The sequence below is a fragment of the Centruroides vittatus genome, unplaced genomic scaffold, assembly GCF_030686945.1.
Source record: "Centruroides vittatus isolate TY-2023 unplaced genomic scaffold, ASM3068694v2 contig_941, whole genome shotgun sequence".
Classification (NCBI taxonomy): Eukaryota; Metazoa; Arthropoda; class Arachnida; order Scorpiones; family Buthidae; genus Centruroides; species Centruroides vittatus.
The window spans coordinates 2,413,115-2,431,728 of NW_027122625.1; the positions used below are offsets into that span (position 1 = coordinate 2,413,115).

Consider the following 18,614-nt stretch of genomic DNA (forward strand, 5'->3'; position numbering starts at 1 on the left):
TAGCTAAACAATTAATGGGATATTTTTTTTTATATTTTTAAAGAAAGTCAATTTCTACCGCCAGGTGTCGCCGAGATAATGCCGTGTGTTTTGAAACGTGGTTATAATTTGTTTTGCATTTGTTTATTAAATCTTTTAACAGTTTAATATTATTAACGCTATTTGTTTTATAATGGTAAGTTCTTCGTTTAGTCGAGTCCGCAAAAATAATAATAAACTGTTTAATAGAGATTAATTCCTAAACATAAATTCTCAATCATACTGAGATTGGTAGAAGTTACTTTTAAATCAGTCATTCTTAATGTGGGGCTCCTTGGGACCATGGAAAATTGGAGGGTGCAGAGAGATGAAACAATGCATGAGCAATGGGCAATAGTCACAATGCAATCTAGTGGTGGTCACGCTACAGCTTGAGTCATATGGGATTTTCTGCATTTAGGTGACCGGATTTGGGAGTAAATGGCAGCTGAAACTTACCGTCTGAGATTATGGGGTTGATTTCCATGTTATCGTCTTTTACATACATACATGCATACATATCTTCATGCTCATAATCTGAAAAGGGTGAGCATCAGGCAAAAGGAGTACCCTCTTTTATCCAATCAGTAATTTCCCAGTCCTCGATAGACTTTCCTGAATGGTTTGTAATCCTACGGATGATGATAAAAGCTTTCTGGCAGACTTGCACATCTGCAACATTGGTTTTCATTATTTGTACCCGAAAGATGAAGAATTACCTTCTTTTAATTTGTCGTCAGATTTCCGAGGACAAAAGATGTGATGTTTTTTCATCCTTACTTGTAAAGGAATTTGTGATAATAATCCTTTCTGGTTCTATGTCAATCTTGCTGAAACACCTAACCGCTTACAGTCATGGGAAAGTCCTATAATGTGTCTTGTTTGCTGATCTATGTAGCAAAGAAATGTTGACAACAGATGGGATTGATCAAATGGTCACATTTAGTTGAACTTTTTGATGGAAGAATGGCTGTCTTAAAGAAATCCACCAATTGTTGAAGATGTATGTAAGAATGTCATTACCAATGAGAAACATTCTTTTACGTTTATTTAGTTTGGCATATGGATTCATCTAGTAACTATAATATCTTGTGTGGAACAAAAGGAAAAACAGAACTTTTACAAAATAAAAAACAAAGATTTTAACAAAATGTTAATAGAAGAAGTAAGGCATTTATGTGATAGTATATCTCGTACATCAAGATTTGTGTTGACAATTAAAATAGATATTACACTATTATAACATGTATATATTTTAAGTACCTGTACATCTATAAAAATACAGTAGTCTTGTTACATTGCTTATTCAGATATATTACTCATTTGGTTTGTATCCTTACATGTGCAATGTAATGAGGGGGCTATTGCATTGTTATATAACATTATATGAGAAACTTTGCATTTAAATTTTTTACATGTCAAGTGCATAAAATTTATTGAAGACAAGCATCTTGTAAATATTAAATACAGATTTTTACAAAAATAATGCTACCATTTTAAATTTCTGTAATTTTGTTAATTATTACCTGAGAAGTATACGTTGTACATCAATTGATAGAGTAACTGTTCAAGTTTCATCTACCATCTGCATTCAAATGTCTTTTTGTCTACCATCTCTAGGAAGTTCCGATAAACAATAATGCAACAGCAGAGGTGGCACTGCAACAGAGAAGGCATTCTGTATCCTGCAGTCCACTAACTCAGAATTGGTCATCATTGTGCAACAAGAATGTTTGCCTTATATGGTGGATCATTTTGAAATTGTTTGTGAATGATAATTTCAAAGTGATCCACCAAAATTGATTCCGACTTTGAGAACTGCATGACACAAAACACTTTATTATGAAGTCGTCATTTTTGTTTTCGAAGCTTCCTAGAGGCAGCAGATGAAAAGATGTTTGTACGCAGATGGAAATTGAAACTCATTTACTCTGTAGATTGGTACACGTTGCATACTTCTCAGTTGATAATTAACATAGTTATAATAAGTTAAAATAGTAACATTGTTTTTGGAAGAGCCTGTATAATTAATATTGCACTCTTAAGTTATCAAGTGATCGAATTTTTAATTAACTTCTTAAAAGAAGTCGAGATTGAAGATTAATTTAGAAACTAAGAGTTGTGTTAATACTATGTTAATAGTAAAAAAATTTTGCATACAGTAAAATTTATTATTATTATATAATGATTAACACAATACAGGTATACCTCGCCTTACGCCGGTAATTGGTTCCAGGAGAGGCGACGTAAGTCGAATTTACTTGTGTAGTTAAGATGTCAGTCGAAACTACGGTGGAAAATGCCAATAATGAGCTCTTAAAGACTGCTAAATAAGATGACAACACAGAAACACAGATGTTTTCATGTTTCATTCACTAGGATTTATGATAATTGTACTGACATTTACTGTAAATGTTCATATTTTAATATGATTTTATGTGCTTTTAATGCTTTTCTAGTGATATTACAACTTCAATATTTGTGGCGGATGGATGTAAAGTCAAATAAAATGACTTAAACCTGATTTCTATTTTTCCATATACTTTTTTGACAAACTACATATAATCGAGAACGACGTAACTCGAGGTATAGCTGTATATATTCCTAGCACTAATTATCTTTTTATTAAATATTTAAAATAATTTTACAGTCCGTTACTCTTCATACTGATGTTGGTAATATTAAAATTGAACTTTTCTGTGAGCAATGTCCTAAAGCTTGTGAGGTAAGCTTTCATAAATTTAAACTCAATATAAAATATTACTTTCATTTGAATATATTTTATTTCAGAATTTTCTTGCATTGTGTGCTAGTGATTATTACAATGGTTGCTTATTTCATAGAAATCTGAAAGGTTTTATGGTTCAAACAGGAGATCCAACAGGTAAATTTTGACTTTCAGAAGATTTTTTATTCTAATATAGTTTTAAAATATTAATAATATACAATCATAACCTAATGTCTGAATTCCTGTTACAACAAATAATGTTCTTTAGTAGTCATTGCAATATCCAAATCTGATATCACAGAACAATAGATTTGCTTTTCAGCCATTCCTTGCACAGAAGGGTGCCAGATTACTGAGCGTGTATTAGCTTAAACGTGTGTAAAAGAAATGAATGATGTAACCAATTGCTCTCAGGCACTGATTCTTTTTGGAGGCAGTCAGGCAAATACTATGACATGCTGAAAAGCATTATTGTAAACAGAACTAACATTTTCAAGGAAATGGAAGCATATAGGTGATTTCACTGGGCATATGCTGGATTATTGAAGATGAGACCTGATGTGATCATCCCTTGAAAAATTCCTGGTTTTTCAACCTGTTCAGATTCGACCCTAGATCCCCAAATCATTAGGCCGCCACCTTAGCTGCTTGGCTCTAGTTCTTAACTTTTCAGATGGATTGGAATGAGTTAAATTTTTCTCATAAGAAATAATCGTAAAACTTCCTGATATTATTTAACTTCTTAACACACTGGAATGAATATAAAATCAACCTTACTTAAATCAAATAACTGGAGCAAAAATGTTCTATTAATGCAAACGTTTTTGACGCCCCTTCTGGGCTCTTCTTCAGGCTTTTACATAAATCCGTTGCAAGCTGTCCATTCAATTTTTTGAATTTCATTTAGAAATGAAATTCAATTCAAATTCTAAATGAAATTAAAAAAATTGAATGAACAGCTTGCAATGGATTTACGTAAAAACCTGAAGAAGAGCCCAGAAGGGATGTCAAAAATGTTTGCGTTAGTAGAACATTTTTTCTCTGGTTATTTGGTTTAAGTAAGGTTGATTTTATACTTCCTGATATTTGAATCATTTTTCAAAAATACATTAGATTTGTGTAATAAGGTATTTTAAAATACAAAAAATGCAATAAATAGTCATTTGCTAAGTTTATAAAACAAATTTATTAGATTTTACTTTAAAATAAGACTAAACTATTACTTTCAGGAAGATAAAAACCTTTTCAGGCTGCTATTTTCAAATTACAGACCTATATATTCCCATCATTGTCCATCTGTCAACAGTCTATCCTTTGTTAATCTGGAGAACAGAGTTACATAGATGAAAATTGAGACCAGATATGGAAAGCTTAGGAGCCGCAGACCCCAATTAACTGTATATGAACTTCTGGTTTAGACTGAAAGTCATGTGATTTCAATTCAAAATTTTCTCAAGAACAGAGTTAGATAATCGGCATGACTTGATTGTTATTAGAAGTGTGATGTACAGGGGCAAGACACCACAAAAATCCAGACCAGTGTGGAAAACTTAAGGGCTGGAGACCCAGATGAACTACACATGAACTTCCAGTCAGGATCAAAGTTGCATGATTTTTTTAAAATTAAAAGATGATTAAAAATTGCATTGTGGTATTGTGACGATGTCAGAATAAATAATTGCTTGTTTATTTAGAATTGCTTTTGGCAGTCTAAAATCATCTGCAATTAACAAAGAATAGAAAAGAATGGTGTAGAAAACAAATTTTAAATTTACCAAATGATTACAGTATTCATATATTAAAAAAAATAATAAAATTAAAGATTAATAAGGGGCCGTCCATAAATTATGTAAGGGCAATTTCGGCCATTCTAGACCCCCACCCACCCTTGTGTAAGAAACCGTAATATTTTCTTTGATTCCCCCTCCCCTTCCCTATCTTATGTAATATTTAGGCATAATTTTATAGAAAGATTTTAACAAAAATAAATTTTTTTAATGAAACCCTAAAAACTTTAGGTCCAAAATATATAATTATTAATTAGTTAATTAATATGTACTGTTATTTATAAAAGACTATGTTAACAAATTAAAAAATATAAAAATTTAATGAATTCGAATGAACAATTTATTTTAAGAACTTTATTTTTTAATTATTAACAATCTTTTTATTATCATCATTAATCAACATCATCATAATCATTTTTATATTAATTTTAATTTTTACAAAAGGACGCAAAAACTTCAACGGATCGACCAGCTAGTGCACATATAAACAGAAACTTCATACAAAATAAAACAAGAGAAAATAGAAACCACATTCTCTTGCCATATTGGTTACATCTTGGCTAAGGCCAAGAAAATAAACTACATGCTGCTAAAATGTGTTAGGTGCACCGGGGAACTAAATCATAAAGCTTATAAAACTGTATGTAATGGGGCAATACAACCAATGCTACTTTGTGTGACCTCTAGCTGGGATCATGTAACTAGTAAAAATTCAGTAGCAAGTAAATTACTTTCTCTTCAAAGACTTGCCATCAGAATTTCAAAGTGCTGCAGAACTGTTTATACTAATGCCTCTCTGATTCTAGCAGAGCTTCTTCCTTTGCCACTGTGTATTGTAGAAAAGGTTCTGAACTACTACATCAGAACTATAAACATCAAAGCTCAACAACAGTTTCTACTCCTATCTACGGCTGTTCAAATGCTACCATATTGCAATTACTCTATCTCTGATCATCACCTGTAAACAAAGTTATCCCCAGGGTACATTCCTCCATGGATAACCATGCAGACATTAATATCTACACAGATGGGTCCAAAAGCCCCCTTCATGTCCGCTCAAGTATCTGTATCTTCCTCCAAACTGACATATTTTACCCAAAATATGTTAGAAGATACCCCCACATATCAAGCTGAAGAAGATGCTGTCCACCAAGCTGTTCAGTGGGCCACTTCACTACCAAACAAAACTCTGTCTATCAACATTTACAGTGATTCTTAGTCTGTCCTAAAATTTCTAATAAATACCAATTTCAATAGCAATAAAATCACATATATCCAGCAACATATTAAAAATCTTGTAAATAAGATAATTTTTATGTTTGTTTGTGGCCATACTGGCATCCTAGGAAATGAAAAAGCCGACTTTGAGGCTAAGTCAGCTGCAAAGGACTACACTCATATCCCTCTCTCACGCAGCAGCCTTAAAAATTATATTTATTACAATGCTATGCAAAAGTGGAATCAACAATAGTTGAGCTGTAAAACTGGTAGAATAACTTTAGAAGACTTTATTTTCCTAGTGTTGAATGCAGGTTCTCATCACCACTTAGAGATTTAATGTTTACTACTGCTCAACTACTTACTGAGCATGTATAACCGAACAGAAACTGCCTCTTGCTTTTGCTCTACAGAAAACCTAGACACCATCGACCGTATGATCTATTGTTGTCCAATTTACAATCAAGATAGACTTATTCTGAAATTAGAAATCTTTATGCTTGGTTTCAGGTGGCCATATCCATTCGATAAGCTTGTTCAGAAGCCACTGTTTGATGCTTTTTACAATTATGTTCAAAAAATATGGAAGACAAGATTATTTATAATTTATAATTTTACATTTTAGTTTTCACTAAAATGTAAAACTAGAAATTACTAAAAAAACTAAAAATACTAATTTTATGTTTACTTTGTATCATGTATTTTGGTTTATGTATTCTTAGTGTTATATACCCATAGGAATGGTGCACTTATTCAAAAAAAAAAAAAAAAAAAACAGTGAGAAACCCCTACACGGCCTTTCTCCCATGGTAAAAAATGTGCAGAGAGTGAGTCTGCTAGCGTTATTATTCTATCACGTCACATCTGATGGCGTCAGTACAACAAGCGTTCTTAATAGAAACCGCCAAATTAAAGCCAAATTCAAAACTCCATCACTCAACAATAAAAAATAAAAACAAGAATATTACGTAAGACAAGATCTATTATCCCCCTACCCCTGAGTAAGAAATCGTAAGAAATCCTTGACCCCCACCCACCCCAAAATACCTTATGTAATTTATGGATGGCCCCTAACTTATATAAACAGTATAAAAAGTCATAGAACAAATTACAATATGACAACTTAGTAAATATTTAAGAGAGTTAATGAACCTATTAATAGATGTATAATAGATGTAATGTTGCTTCATTTTACTTAAAATTCTCTAAGTTTATCAGCTTATTCATCATTTTCTTTATAATTTTTATAATCTACATGCTTATTCCATTACAAGCATTGAATTTCACAAACTTTGTGCATCATAAATATAAATGTAAATATTGTGTGTCGATAACACCTACTCAGATAACTCAATCTTTCCATAATATTTAAATATCTACTACTGTTATGAGCTTATTTAGTCTCATAAGATTAAAATATTTTCTAGCAATATAATATTTCCGTGTTTGTCTGATTTGAATGCATCTATTGAGAATTTGAATGTATTATGTTTCCAGTTCACTTTTATTGTATTCACACTATTCATAATAAAAGTGAGTTTTTACATACAAAAAATAAAATACCAATTACATAGAGATATTCTACAGACAGCTAAAAGAATAGAGAAATCCATATTAATTGTTATAGTTTAAATCTTTTAATTTCAGGTACAGGTAAAGGTGGAACAAGCATTTGGCAAACTAAATTTGAAGATGAATTCAGAGATGAATTAAAGGTAAACTTTAATATAAAGGTTGATCACCAAATTTCTAGTATCCCAGTTCTTGAGTATTAGTGAGATTTTCATTATATTTATAGTTTTACCAGATTGAAATTTACTTAATTGTTGGAAATTTGTTGGTCAGCCTATATTTACTATTTTATTAATAATAAAGTCAATGTTTTTTTGAATATTAGCATAATACACGAGGCATGGTATCTATGGCAAATAATGGACCTAATACGAATGGTTCACAATTTTTTATCACATACTCAAAACAGCCACATCTAGATATGAAATACACAGTATTTGGAAGGTTAGAATTCTGAAAATTATAATTATAATTAGGTAATAATTTCTCTTAAGTATTTAATTATTATTTTTTGGTCTAGAGTTATTGATGGACTAGAAGCATTGGATGAATTAGAAAAACTACCGGTCAATCCAAAAAACTACCGACCCCTGCATGAAACCCGTCTAAATAGTGTAACTATCCATGCAAATCCATTTGCTAAATAAATATTTTATAGCCTTTAAAATACTTTAATCGTATTCATTTCAGTATGATTATTATATTTACATCCGTATATAAAAATAAACTAATTAATATTAGAAAAAAATTATTAAAAAGTTCTATATTTTAATTTTAACAAGCATTTATTTATTTTTTAAGAGGATTGCTGTCCATGTGTTAATAGGAGTGGCATAAGAGAGAGAGAGTGGGGGTTGTAAGATTAAACATTGTACATTCCTTCTCCCCTACGTGAAAGTTGATCTACGATCTTTAATCTTACAACACAGCTGCAAAGGTCAGTTAGCCTGAAGATGCCTATTTAACATGGTTGAAAATGTCCACTTTCTTATAATTTTCGTGCTGGAAATTTATCTGGTTTACCTTGTTTATTAAGTATATGCCGTTTTTTTGTTGATTATATCATCTCTTTTCATTTTTAACTGTAAAATTATTAATTATCTATTTCTCCAAAAACAAAAATAACTTTTGAAACTAATTGCATTAAAAAAATGAATAGAGATGAAAAAATGAAATTGCATTACACTGAATAGAAAAAAAAAGAAAACAATTTTGACTCTAATTTCAACATATAGATTTAAGTATACATTAGAAGTTTTCATAGCTAATGCTTTGAGTTGAATAAAAATTAATGATAAAAGTCTTCTCTATAAAGTCAGCTATGATCAGTGAAAAAAACATCACCAACAATATCGTATCTTTAGATTCATTGTATGGTAGTATGTCCTTTCAGTTTCTAACATATATATTAAACTCAACTGATATAAATATTTGATTGTATGAAGATTCAGTATATCTAATGATATTATGGACTATAAGGTTGTAAAGTATTGGGTTGTTTGGAAAGTTCGTAGCGATTTTTAAGAGAAATAAATGAAATTGTTTTAAAACTAAAAATATACTTTTATTCCGTTATGTATGCGCCATTGTTTTTAATGGCGTGTTGCCATCTATGGGGCAGCTTCATGATACCCTCTTCGTAGAACTTTCCAGTTTTTCCCGCAAAAAACTGATCCACGTGGTTTTTGCAAGCTTCCAAAGTATCAAAGTTTTTATCATGAAGGGAATTTTGTAGAGAACAGAACAAATGGTAGTCCGACGGGGCAAGGTCGGGTGAGTAAGGGGGGTGGGGTAAAACATCCCAGCCTGGTTCCAATAATTTTTGGCGTGTTCGTAAAGACGTGTGAGGTCTGGCATTATCTTGGTGAAACACAATGCCTTTTTTTTTTTCTATTGGCCAGTTCCAGACGTTTTTCTTTAATTGCCATGTTCAGCTTATCCAATTGGGAACAATACTTGTCAGAATCAATTGTTTGATTCTGTGGAAGCAGCTCGTAGTACAGGATTCGTTTCCAATCCTACCAAGTGAGCATGACCTTCTTTAGATGAAGACTGGCCTTTGGAGTTTTTAACGGTGATTCATTTTTCTTACCCCATGATCGTTTTCGGCTGATGATGTTATAAATGATCCACTTTTCATCAACTGTCACTAAACGCTTCAGAAAAGGGTCATTTTCGTTTTGTGTTTCAAGAAAATCACAAATGGCGATGCGATCCAATAAGTTTTTTTCCATTAAGTCGTGAGGTATCCAAATGTCGTAACAATTCACGTATCCAAGCTTCTTTAGATGTTGAAATACAGTACTGTTTGATGACTTCACTATGTCTGCAATCTCTCGAGTTGTGTAATGAGGGTTTTCATCCAATAATGCTTTGATCTGGTCCTCTTCAATAACAGGAGGTCTTCCTGAGCGAGGAGCATCTTCAAGGCTGAAATTGCCCGTTTTAAATTTTGCAAACCACTTTCGAACAGTTGATTCTTCTGATACAGCACTCCCACCATAAACATCACACATCCTTTTTGCTGTTTGTACAGCATTTTTGCCTTTACGAAAAAAGAAAAGAAACAAGTGTCGATAATGCACATTGTTCGCATCCATTTTTGCAATGAGACAAATTAAACGCTATTTGAATAATCTTAACGGTTTTTTTGTAACGGACGCGTCTCAAGGTCATTTATCATAATATTCATTGGTTTGTACAATTCTAATAATTTTTGCATCAATCGGTGTCTCAACTGTCGGCTATCAAAAATCGCTACGAACTTTCCGAACAACCCAATATATTCTACTTTTTTGTTCTACATTTGTTTCTGAAAACATTTTAAAATGCAATAAATTTCATTATAGAACAATATAAAGATGTGTATGGAGTCACTTAACATATATAAAAAGTAATGGTTACTTCTGTTGAAATTTGTGTATTAAGACAGAAAATATATAATTTTTTTATATTTACATTAGTAGTTTTGTGCATTCATATGCTAGTAGTCATGGAACTATCACATAATAAAGAAAATTTATACCTTTCTCACACTTTCCAGCAGTAACTGTTTAATAAACAAATGTTTTAGGCCACATTCAGGGGCCTAGTTAGGTTAAGTTTATATAAAATTGAATATCTGTACTGAATTTGAGTTCTCCCAATTTAAACAATTACATTTTACATTTGAATAGAATTTTATTGCATAGTATTCAATGGTGTACCCAAAATGAGTTTCTAGATTATCTGAAAGCCCTCATCCCGTAAGGTTCCACTGAATTAGATGATTACCTTCCTATCTAAATCTATTATGAAGGTTAAAAACAATAATTTTTAAAACATGGTTATAGTTTACAAAGCACATCTTTTGATTTTTCTCTCTTCCCACCCTAAGAGACCCTCTTTCCAGGCCCACAATGGAGCCTGAGAGATCTGGAATGTACCACCCACAAAAAATTCCTTGTATTCTCCACTCAGATTTGATCCAAGATCCTCCAAAGAGGCAGGCTGATGGATGCCATTACAGCTTTGGCCATCTTGCCTGTAAAAAATACATATGTAATCCATTAAAAAATAATGGACTTTCCTCTCATTGTTTAGTATATCGTTTTTTAATAATTTTTTCTTGATATAATTTATACATCATTAAAAATGAAACTGAAAATGCAAATTTAATTCATTTAATCTTTACTATTACATATTTAACTATTACAGAGCATTCCTTTATTTTCAAATATAAAAAGTATTTACAAACATAAAAATATATTTACATCAAATTAAATCAATGTAATAATGCATAACTGATTTTTGCTCATGACGAATCTTCATCCTGATTTTCCTCTTGCATTTCCTCTTGTGTTTCCTCTTGTATTTGTTTTTGTGTTACCTCTTGTATTTTTTCTTGTGTTACCTCTTGTATTTTTTCTTGTGTTACCTCTTGTATTTTTTCTTGTGTTACCTCTTGTATTTTTTCTTGTGTTTCCTCTTGTATTTTTTCTTGTGTTTCCTCTGTCATATTTGAGTCTTCGTTAACAATGTTAGTCTGTCCTAATGCACTTTTCTGTGCTCGAATTTCAGCCGTCATTAGTTCGATTTTCTGTTGATAAAACTCATAAATAAATCTCACCATCTGCGGCATGTCTTTTATAATCAGCGGATCTCCAAGAGGAACGGACTCTTCACTTCGGGCAGTTGGATAATTTTCATAAGGCGCAAGGTGCAATTCGAGAGGTCGTTTCATTAACAAGTTAAATGTTGGAGTTAATTCGAAACAATTCTGAAAGAGAGCAACCCTGGCAAAAATATACAAACCCAATCTGGCTCGAGACATTGCTACCACCAGACGTCTCACGTCACGAAGATGACCAACGGCTTTAGTTCTCACCAAGGATAACAGAATGTAATCGTTTTGCTGACCTTGATATTTATCAACCGTGGTTATTCTACGAGGTCTTCCAATTAAGTAATTATTTGCCGCACGTTGATTGATTACGTCTCTTATTAAATGTTTCTGTCCATTGTAAGTTGTAAGAATTGTTATCTTATCTGCTGGATAACCAAGAAGACGCATATACATGAAGACTGCAACTACATATTCTGCTTCTGCAAGATTCTGTACGGGAAAGAAAATTATTACAAATTTACACTTCATTACATACTTAAACAAATAAAACATTGATTAACAAAGTTTAGATTACTGTTGTTATATTTTTTTTTTTTTTGTATTGATACATGCAAATAACTTAAAAACCTCAGATAATATTTAATGTATGTTTTTCACAAATATAAATGTTTTTTGTCTGTTCAGAGGTCCTCTTCTATGGTGATTTCAAGTTAGATGCCTTATACCATGAAGATGACTAATGGCTTTAATTCTCACCAAGGATATCAAAATTTTGGCTTAACATAACCCTACTTAAAAGTATGAAATGGAATAAGCAAAAAGTACTGAGTCTAAACAGTTTTTTTATAGGTCTGACTGAAATCACAAATTCTGGTATGGACCAGAAGTCATGATTTCAATTAAAAAGTTTCTTGAGAACAGAGTTAGATACATGAAAATCAAGATCATATACAGAAATCTTATTTTTAAATTAAAATATGATTAAAAACTGCAGTCTGGCATTGTGACAATGTCACAATAAGTAATCGTTTGTTTGTTTTCTTTATTTACAAATAAAGACGTATACAAGAACACCAAATCAACATTAATAAAGGTCACACCTATAAAGAACTTCAGAATATATTTTAGAAGATGAATATACTCCATATTGGAAAGATGTTGCATTGTTAAAATGGATCTCTGGCCCAAAATAAACTTTCATCTGGGAAACGAAACCATAAATATGGGCTGGTTAATGGGAATTTATTATATTTAACTAATTGAGAAAATTTACAGAATATCAAAGTAAAATGAACACTTTTCCACTTACATAGCAATTGTTATGTAAGTGGAAAAGTACAGAGCTCTGGCATTGTATTACTACTTCATAATACAAAAATGCCTGCTGCCATGCCATTCAAATGAGCTTACTACTAAACAATTCTAGCAGAAAATATTTCATCACCTACTCCACATCCTCTGCCTTATGCCTTTTGTCTGTAATACTTGATAACATTTTTAGCAGGGCAATGATCTAACATTAACAAAGACAAAACAGTCATTCAAGATTAGAGTTAAGAATCTGACAGTAGACTTTTTGATAAGGGAATAAGAGAGCTTGTACAATGATTGGTAATGTTCTCAATGTTGATGGTGGTGATAAACACATTCATTTTGTCAGAATATGCTTATGTCAAACTGCTGTAAAAGTGTATACTACTCAGACAAAATTAATGTGTTTTATGTAGAGAAGTAGGTAGATGCCTAATGTTATTGACAATAAAGCAATGTTCAAATGTTTTCTTTGTATTTTACGGTCAAGCAGAATTTTCTCTCTGAACACCTATCATATGTAAGCCCATTAATCTAAACAATCCCATACAATAATTTGAGCTTAACAAGAGTGCACTATACATTAAATGTAATTTAACTATAATTACAGAAGTTATCCTAAAATATTTTATCATTAAATTAACATTTACCTGATAAAAATATGGATTTGGTTCAGATTCACCAATCCCATTGAAATCTTCAACATTAACTAACTGATAATCAAAATGGAATCCTGCATTTGCAATTCTATATTCCGGCCAACTAAGTACATGAGGAAGATTACCAAGGTTGTTATATCTCCAGTTATACAGATCACATATGCTGGGGCGTGATCTTCCTTGTGCATCGAGTTCTACAGTTGGAACACCAAGACGAACAAATCTCGTAAACAAAGACTGCTCCATGTTACTATACTTCTGAAAAGCCATGTTTTTTATAACAGGAGGTAACTGATGATGATCTCCGATCATTATCCACCGTTTTAAACGGTTGTAATGATTTTCAGGATTTTGTAACAACAAAGGTATAAAAGTTTCAATCTCAAGTATCTGAGCAGATTCTTCCATTAAAATATTATCGTATTTAAAACCAAGTTCTACTAGTTCTTGTCGTTTTAATGCAGCATGAGTACAAGTCATAGCAATTATTTTAGCTTCTTTTACTAGTAAATATCTAGATCGGTCAAGACCGCTTCTTAATAATTCAAATGCACGAAACTCTTCCAGTTGCGTAAATATTTTTTTAATATACCGAAAACAGCCTTCGGCAATTCCGAAATCTTTCTCGTAAGATTCTCCCATAAAAAGTGGCTGAGGTGCATTTTCAAAAAAATTCGTAAATGGAAATAATTCGCTAACTTCTTGTGGCGATACTTTTTTACCATGTCTAGGTTTTACTTTACTTAAATATTCTTCCCAGCGAGAGAGAATGTGATAAAGGAAAAAATATCCTGCTGTTTCACAAGTATGAGCAACATCTCCTGGTGCACCCAAACTCTTTTGTAACCTATCTACTTCATTTAAGAGATCCAAACGTTTTGCTAATACAAAATTTACTCGTCCATATCTGCTGAAATCTTTTTCCGTTTCTAAAGCCTCTTCGCCGTGTCCGAGTCGAAGTAAATGTCTTTCGTCCACATCCAAAGCCATAATTTTTTCAAAAAGCTGATTCAAAGCTTGATTAGAATGTGTTACAATTAAAGTCCTTTGTTCTGGAAAGTTGTGATAAAGATTTGAAATTATTTGTACCGCCACATCTGTTTTACCTGTACCTGGAGGGCCAACAACCATAGTAAGACCAGGCTGCATGCCTGCACGAATAGCTTCTACTTGAGTAGGTGTAAAACGTACTGTATTTTTCTTTGGTTGTTCATACGGATAAGGACCTCTGCTTGGTAAAATATGAGGAATAATGCAAATTTTTGGCTTTTCTTCTTCAGTTGTTTCCTCCTCGTCACTTTTACGCTTTTTATCGGCACCAAAAAATGATATTTTAAATGGTGGTACTAATTTAGTTGGATCATTTACCTTAACATCTATTTGGTGATTTGGAAAACAGTCTCTTAAGTGATCCATGTCCAGGAAGGTATCATTAAAATCTAAAGTCTGAATTAAATTATCCATATTTGAATAATGTGCAGCATCGGGATCTCCATATCCTAAAATAATATCGTGAAGCCATTCTGGAACAACACATTCTGTATTCATTAAATCACGTATTGTCTGCAAAACCGCTTTAAAATTATTTTCTTTGGGTTTTCTTCTCATAATAATGTTAAATGTTTCATAAACATCTTCTTTTCCTTGAACATTTTTGTCCATATCCAATCTATACTGATTACAATCTAGCCAAACTCTGAATGTTCTAGTATCACCAGGAAGATTTGGTTTTGGTTCTGGTCCTTCCTCTATCACTCTACCATTTATATCCAACATACCTTCGATCTCACAACCCCGAACGCACGTAAGTCCAACTTGGGGAATAAATGGCTCTTTGTAATTATAAGGTGTACCAGGAGGATTTGGCGGAACAACAGTGATTAAAAAACAAACATCGTGCTTTCTCAATGCTTCCCATTCATCTTTGATTTCTTGTCGAACATTTAAATTTACCGTGACATCTGCTCTTACTCTAGATGGTTGTTTTTCGCCAATGTTAGGTTTACCAACTTCTATAATTGCAAAATTTACGATAGGTTGAGCCATTCTCGCCCATCCACCAAACATAAAACCTCCTTCTTCGGTTTTCCAAGGTTTCAATCTACTAACCGAATCTTCAATATCTTGCCGAATTTCGTATGTTGATTCTAAGCGAAAAAGATGAAAATTTCTCAAAAGATAATCGTGCAAGGTTAAAAACTGAAGATTTAATTTTGGAAGTGCCAGGCATCCTTCGCCAGAAAAATATTCCGAAGGAACAACATTTTCGTCCCATATAATTGTTTCAGTTGGATATAAAGGCATTTCATTAAGAGCTTCCAACTGTGAAGTCTTCCTTTCGTGCCTAGATATCAATACTTCATGTAAGAATTCTTCATCATAATTATTTTCTGTCAGTGGTGAAGGCAATAATTTTAAATAAGCAGCAATTTCTTGCACTCTTTTTTTATCCAAAAGTGAAAAATGTTTTTTCAAAGCACTCCTGCTATCAATACTAGCAACATTTGCTAGTGCAAATTGTTTTAATTCAGGAAAATCTTTAAAAACTGCTCTCTGAAGTGCAGTTATTCTGTCGTAATGAATCTGCAACGTATTTCTTTCCGTTAATGCTTCACCAGTATGATCGTTTATTTCAAATCGTGTATAAAACTGTAGCATCTCCAACAGTTGGCTGAAAAGTCTTCCTTCCTCCCTTTTAACGATATTAGATAATCGGCATTTTACCACCAGATGACTGTCGTCTAAAAGAACATTAAAAAACCGACGAGTTGGCAAAAGGGCTTCGAGATCGATCATCAATTCCAGAAATCTTTCGCAATAATGAATTTTTTCCCAAACATCTTTTCCCAGTGTTGGAACTTCCTCTTTGCTCGGTATAGAATCTAAATAACCGCAGAAGTTTTTAATCAAGTTCGAAAGAAATCTTCTTTCAAAATTGACTTTTTCGAGGGTGGCTTCGTCCAATTTCGAATCGTTCTTCTTGATGACGGTCCAGAATTTTTTAAATTTCGGAAAAGATCTGAACTCATGCTCCCTCCTCTCTGGAAGTAAACATATCCACATGGAGAGGGACACCAGTCGCTGTATCTGTTCTCTGATGAGGTTAACTTCGACGCTATTGAAGCAATGAATAAGAAATATAACCAAGATCGTCCTCTCTTTTAAAGACACTTCGGTGTCGTCACTTAAGGCTCGCTCCATTACTTGTCTGAAAAATGCAGGAAAATGCTCCGGCTTCTTCTGAAAGGTAGACCAAGCCGGAACCCTCTCTCGAAATTTCTCATTTACCATAATAACTATAGACATCATGTGGAGGTGTGACGCTTTTTCTGGATTGTAATTTGGCCACAGATAATTTTCTAAGTACTGACTGAACTCTAAGAGCATGATCCTTTTTATGGCATAGCCAGATCCTAATATTTCTTGTACATAAATATCGTCTACTACGTTCGAATCGTACTCTGACCATGTCGAAGCACTATGCGGGGCCCAGTACTGATCTGCTAATTTAGTAATCGGATCAGTACTTATCTGCTCAACTGTTAACGCTAAATCTTTGGTTGACATCTTTATTCACAACACGCTTCAAACCACGCTACATCTACGTGTGACAGTGTTGCCAGCCACTTCGAGAATTGGTTAAAAAATAATAAATTAAAAATAAAAAACTATCGGATAATAAATATTTTAAAATAATATTTAATGTAAAGTTAAACGTGAAGTAGAGTTTTAGTTTCTTCGAAATTCCGTCGGAATTACTATTACGAGAATTCACGCCTTTTATTAAGAAAATGGCTTATTTCGTAATTTTTTATCATCGTTTCAACAGAAGTTTCCTCTCTACAATAGCAAATTTTGACGATAAGAAATAATTGATAATATTTTAAATAAAAGTATAAATTTTATGAAATATTAAGTACTTCATTAGAATTTCTTTCATGAAAAATCGCGTGAATTGTTCGTTTGTATTCGAGAAAATTGTGAATTTCTTTTATCAATTGCTTAAAATCGCATTAATGGTGATTATTAATAAATCAAGTATCTTATAAAAGTATTTTTTTTATTAAAGGGTAATCAAATGAGATATTATCGATGACATAATATACCGCAGGAATAAAATCGCGGAAGCGGGAACCTAGGTGAATGTCACTCATGATCTGATTCGGCTCCTCGTGTATGATATTTATACCTTATGAACGGGATTCAGGATTCGTTGTGCATAGGACGGTAGATCAACTGGTAAAAGTCTTTAGTAAGTTATCTAGCGGGTTTTTCTTTTACTCTTTCTACCCTGTGGCACTGGACGGCCGGATGGCCGAGCGGTCAAGGTGGCAGCCTACCGCTCTGGGGGACCCGGGATCGAATCCGAACGGGTCAAAAATCCCCAGGAATTTTTCGGGGGGTGGTCCGTTCGGATATGTCTAGCCCCGTCCCTCACCACCCGGTCGCCCCATTGTGGGCCTGGTCGAACCCATACTCGGGTTCGCTAAAACAAGATTTCTTAGTGCCCACAGGGCAGAAAGAGTTAAAAAAAAACCCTGTGGGCACTAAGAAATCTTGTTTTAGCGAACCCGAGTATGGGTTCGACCATGCTCATAGTGGGACATGCTCATATATGTCGGCTCACGATGGATCTGACATGTCTGAACGGGCATCCCAAAAATTTCTGACGTTTTTCGATCTGTTTTGATTCGATCCCTGTCTCCAGAGCGGTAGGCTTCAGCCTTAATCGCACAGATATCCAGTCGCTTCTTGCGTCTTTATTATACTCTTGCTGTGGATTACCCCATATTTCATTTCTATCTTACTGCAGTTTCTCCAACTGGATTCCGCGGAATCCAATTTGAGAAACTGGTTTATCGTATGGGTCGGCTTATAGGTCTAACGCTAAACCAGAATTTTTGAACTGGAAATCTAGACGTCGTCTTAAATGCCGATATTATATACGACTATGAATAATTGTTTACAGTGGTTTTAGTTCTAGTTTAGAATCAAATCGCTCTGTGGACAGTAACAGGGCCTCTTTTTTTTTCTTTTTAGCAGAGTCCATCCAATTTTCTTTTTACCAGAGGCCATTTTAACCGAATCTATGTGGAGTTTTCTGGGTTTCTTTCACGCTAGTAACATCTAAATATGAGCCAGACCACAAAGTTCTCCAGGGAAGCATCCCTTTTTCGGCAATCGTCTACGTGTTGCATTGCCGTACACAAATCAAT

At 33.1% G+C, this 18,614-nt stretch overlaps 2 protein-coding genes across 2 annotated transcripts; one reads left to right on the top strand and one right to left on the bottom strand.

Annotated features, from left to right (window-relative positions):
• The first annotated feature begins 76 nt into the window (after window positions 1–76).
• On the top strand, window positions 77–7,990 carry LOC136984991 (peptidyl-prolyl cis-trans isomerase-like 3). The gene is made up of 6 exons (XM_067282156.1): window positions 77–175; window positions 2,669–2,743; window positions 2,809–2,902; window positions 7,399–7,466; window positions 7,649–7,767; window positions 7,844–7,990. The coding sequence occupies exons 1-6, from the start codon at window positions 173–175 to the stop codon at window positions 7,968–7,970; spliced, it is 486 nt and encodes a 161-aa protein (XP_067138257.1). The 5' UTR covers window positions 77–172; the 3' UTR covers window positions 7,971–7,990.
• Window positions 7,991–10,963: 2,973 nt separating this feature from the next.
• On the bottom strand, window positions 10,964–16,998 carry LOC136984999 (RNA helicase aquarius). Its single transcript, XM_067282162.1, has 2 exons — window positions 13,390–16,998; window positions 10,964–11,917 (listed from the first exon to the last, which is right to left on the bottom strand). The coding sequence occupies exons 1-2, from the start codon at window positions 16,963–16,965 to the stop codon at window positions 11,117–11,119; spliced, it is 4,377 nt and encodes a 1,458-aa protein (XP_067138263.1). The 5' UTR covers window positions 16,966–16,998; the 3' UTR covers window positions 10,964–11,116.
• Window positions 16,999–18,614: the final 1,616 nt, after the last annotated feature.